Source organism: Macadamia integrifolia, chromosome 2 (assembly GCF_013358625.1).
Source record: "Macadamia integrifolia cultivar HAES 741 chromosome 2, SCU_Mint_v3, whole genome shotgun sequence".
Classification (NCBI taxonomy): domain Eukaryota; kingdom Viridiplantae; phylum Streptophyta; class Magnoliopsida; order Proteales; family Proteaceae; genus Macadamia; species Macadamia integrifolia.
In genome coordinates this window covers 29,018,275-29,022,931 of record NC_056558.1, presented here as the reverse complement: position 1 = coordinate 29,022,931, position 4,657 = coordinate 29,018,275, and the positions used below count along the sequence as shown (strand labels likewise).

Below are 4,657 nucleotides of genomic sequence, written 5' to 3'. Positions count from 1 at the left end.
CTAGATTGAAAGTAATTAATGAAATACAAATTCAGATCTCAAAATTTTATAGATTTCATTAATATGCAAGGGCAGAATCGAAAATAATAAAATATCTCACAATCCAACTTTCAGAATTATCACAGATTTGAATCAAGTTCTAAACTAGGGATGATTAACATGTCTCCAAAATTTCAGATCGATCAGATGGCTGAATTTCTTAATCTAGAAAACACTCTATATCCAACCTTCTAGAAAAAAGAATCTTAGGTGAAGAACTTGAAAAACTATACTTGTCGATAGTAGAAATTAGAAATTGAATAGAGAGAAGAACTCTCAATAGTAATGAGAGAACACAGTAGCTTGTAGAGAAGATTTAATCAATTGGATCAAACATCGATGTTGTCACCTTGACCAAACACAAGGAAGTCTTCACACATGAAAATGAGCATCAACAATAGAAATTTTTAATAGTAAAATTCATGTGCAATGCTTGACCCTCTTACAAACTTATATAGAAGATTCAAAAATAGACTTAGACACTCAAAAGAAAAGGCCTAATCCAATCCTATACCAATAGGACTCCTAAATTGACTAGGAAACTACAACAACAAAGGAAATAGACTCAAAATAGGAGTGGACTTATAAATTCCTAATCTAGTCTAACTAAAACACTTAATAATAAGTAACGTAAAGAAATAGAAACTCTTACTTGACTTATCCCATAATCTATTATAGGCCCATAAAAGTGGTCCATTACAAAAGAAACACTTGAAACTAAAGGCCAAACACATATATAACCCATCCCAAAACTTATTTCTACCAATATAAGCCCTAATAGATATTAAATTAGCTTCATCACCCCTTTTTTAAAACTGATAAGATTTGAACCCTAACCACTCACCAACTTAACTCACGATCACCAGGCTAACACTCAAGTTATTAATTTAAGTGGCAAAACAAATATTTAAAGAGGCTAAAGAAAAAATATCCTAAGGTGCCAAACTTTGGGGCATTACACTCTCTCTTCGTACTAGGTTGGATTCATGCTGAGGTTTGGGTATGAATTGATCAGGATAGATTGTAGGGAGATACATCAAAGTGACATAGAATGAAGAAAGAGAAATAGGAATTGTAAATTATAGAATTAACATGAGGTGGGGTGACACAAAGAGTAGATTCTATGGTAGTATGTGGAGATGTTTCCATCTAATAATATGGTGGCAGTATCTTTAGGTTTATCCGTCTAAGACTATGGTTCAAAATTCCAGTGGTTTCAGCCAATACTTATCGAAGATTTTCATTTTGGACCCGGCTCAAAACGAAACGTTAAGCGACATACTAAACATACCAAATTTCGACGGGTTTTTGGCAATTTCGTTTCCTCTCGTTCGAAGCAGGTTTGGCACTTATGCAAATATTGTTTGTTATAAAATCATTTCCTTAAGATATTATTCAAAAATAAGAAAATACCCCCTATTTGGATTAATACCAAGCTACAACTTTATTTTACTACTAGAGTATATTGATGAAAAACTAACTGTGGAGATAATTGATATCGGACAAGGCTGCTTGATTGATGAACTTTTAGTTGCAAGATGGTTCTAGTTCTAGTCCAAACTATTCACATCTCAGAGAAACATCAACCATCTTTTGTACCAATCTGATGCAAACAAGTGTTCAAGACTTGATTCAAGGAATCAATAAAGCTGATTCTGCATGGGTCTAACCAGCCAAAAAAGACTAACTGGGAAAGGATGACCACAACCATCTTGCAGTAGGGTTTAAAGATCCAAAAGGAAGCACTATTTTCAATCATAATTGGAGACAAATCAAAATCTGATTTCCAAAATTCCAAGTAATTCGAATTCAAGACATTGCAAATACTAATCTTGGAAATGTAGCAATTATCTACTTCTGATGACATATCCCAATTGAAACACCAGCAGGAGAACGAAAAACAACCCCGATTCAGTGGTTAGATCTACAAATTCAATAAGGGTTCAGCCAAATAGGAGGATTTAGTGCACCTTCCTCAAAATGTGCCAGCTCTTTGGCCATTCAGTTGTCCTGCCTGTTCTGGATCTCAAACACCCAAAGATCCATGCAGAAACATCTGAACTCGGTACATGCCCTCACCCACCCCATTTCCTTAGCAAGAAGCCTCATCCCAACAATTGGTTCAGATCAAGCAGAGGGAAAACATAGTGGGATGGAATATCAGGTAAGTAGAAGAATGAACCCAGCTTGATTATCTACAATGCTGCTTAGTGCTTACCAGTATTCAATGGGGAATCCCTGATGCTCTTGGACTGGGTGTAAGTGAGCGATCGAGTTCCATCTGATTTTTTTCTGCGTCGACCTTGTTGAGATGAACGAGCGTGATAAGAATAGATGGCAAAATCATTGAGATCTTGCAACGGGGTAAGACCCTTGACAACTTCATCCATTGAAGGGCGAGATTTAGGATCCCTACTGAGACAGTAGTAAGCTAACTGAGCCACCTTTTGTGCCCCTTTAACAGAGTAGTTGAGTTCCAGACGAGGATCCACAAGCTGGTAAAGTTTTCTCTTATCTGCCAAATATGGTCGAGCCCATGCAACAAGATTTTGTTCCCCACTGGGTCGGTTTTTGTCCATTGATCTTCGACCTGTCAAAATTTCAAGTAACACGACGCCAAAGCTATAAACATCACTCTTCGATGTCAAATGCCCTGAAACAAGAACCAGATAAATAAATGTTATTACTCACCTCAAATTTTTCCACAGCACAGTGAAGTCAAAAGCTTGCCAAATCAAGAAAGAAATGTTGTTGAAACAAGGAATCTGATGCAAGTTGATTTACCAGGGTTCAGAATATTCTGAACCAATCATCCAATCAAAGATGCTGGATATTAATTTTTCGATCATGAGGCAGGTCTATTCTATGATATGAAGATTAAGAACCAAGTCTCTACTAAAATGAGAGGTGTATCTCGAATTCCCAGTCTGTGAGGCACAAGAAAATTAACCAATCAATTATGAACAGTTCTCCAAAAATACTGTGTTGAATGTCATAACAATGATCAGAAATGTCTGTGTCCTTGTGGAAAACTGTAGGTCGGCAATCACTTGTACCATCTAAGTAGGTACAGTGCATGTTGTGCAGCATCAAACAGTTCACATAAAGTGTGGACACAACTGCTCCAGACAGAGTGACAACTGACAAGTCTCAATACATATTTCATAAAATTACCTTCGCCAAAAGAGAAAAAAAAAAAAAAAAATAGAGGTCCTGAACAAAAAAAGAACAAGAAAAACAGAAGTTCCCTGAAGTTTTAGCTCCTACACCCCCTCCCCCCACCCCCCCCAAAAACAAAAGAAAAGAAGAAAGCTCCATTTTGTAAATGGGATATGATTATATTTTCCTTCATCAATCCTACATCATTGAATTGTAAGATACATGCAACAGTCTCTTTGCAATGTAAACCTAACAATTTCTTCCAACATGACACTCTTCTATAAACACATTTTAAAGTTTAAATGTTTAGCAATTACCCAATTCCTAATAGAAGGCTCTGAGCCTCTGACCTTACATTCTGAGGTTAATGTCTCAAACTTAACAGGTTTGTTTTGTTCAAACTGTAATATGACTACACACCTGTCATAACATATTCTGGAGCAGCATATCCAAATGTTCCAAGAACCCTAGTAGAAACATGTGTTTTGTCTCCCTGGGGACCAGCTTTTGCCAAGCCAAAATCTGAAAGCTTCGCATTGTATTCCTATAAAAAAGTTCCAAATTTTAAAATTGAGAAAAAAAAAAATACAAAACTTCAATATAATCAATTTTGCATAGTTTTAAGTCACATACCGAATCAAGCAATATGTTAGATGTCTTAAAGTCTCTATAAATGACTGGTTCAGGACCTCCATGGAGAAAAGCCAGTCCTTTAGCTGCACCAAGCGCAATTTTAATCCTGCTGGTCCATGGAAGTGGCAGTGTCCCTTCATGAATGCAACCAACAGCAGCATGAATATAATGCATATGGTATGACAAAAAGACATAATTAAAGGATTCTAGAAATTGTTAATGGAATAAAGATTGAGAGGATATAGCATTGAGGTCACCAACACAACAGCCATGTACAAAGAACTCCAAAACTCAACAGACGTTCTTAAGTTGACAATTTTTACGGTCCACAACTATTACTTACTTTTCAGTCTTTACATTTAAAGTGTTTCTTCAATTTGACATCTAGCTATAGATAACTCACTCTGTCTACCATGATATACTGCAGATCCTAGATAACACTCTAGAGACTACCTTAGATTCTATTAGTTATTGTGACAAATTTTCACAGATAACAGTAAGTTCTTAATCCCAGGCTCCAGAACTTGAATTGATGATAATGTCTCAGAACTTATCCAACCTTGCAAACCATTGTTAGTCGTACAAATATTGAAAGTGAAGGCGCACAGAACATAAATAGGCAGCAGACATTCACCAATGAAGGTTATTCAATGAAATTTTACTTTACCAAAACCCGGAACCATCTTTAGAGGTTTTAAATTATAAAAACATCCTGAGTAGTTCAAGCCACTTCAATTCTCATACATGAAGCTGGCAACATTTTATAGAAAAGCAAGAGTCATTGGACGGTGGTATAACCCCACTCAGATAGAGAAGGAAAAGGGGG

At 36.2% G+C, this 4,657-nt stretch overlaps 1 protein-coding gene across 1 annotated transcript in view; it reads right to left on the bottom strand.

Annotated features, from left to right (window-relative positions):
• Nucleotides 1–1,800: 1,800 nt before the first annotated feature.
• LOC122071937 (serine/threonine-protein kinase PBL35-like) overlaps nt 1,801–4,657 on the bottom strand; it is a 5,722-nt gene continuing 2,865 nt past the window's right edge. The window contains exons 4-6 of the mRNA XM_042636427.1: nt 3,832–3,965; nt 3,619–3,742; nt 1,801–2,692 (exon numbers count right to left, since the gene is read on the bottom strand). Coding sequence (XP_042492361.1) covers nt 2,247–2,692; nt 3,619–3,742; nt 3,832–3,965 — 704 coding nt within the window. The 3' untranslated portion in view covers nt 1,801–2,246. The remainder of the gene's footprint in view (nt 2,693–3,618; nt 3,743–3,831; nt 3,966–4,657) is intronic.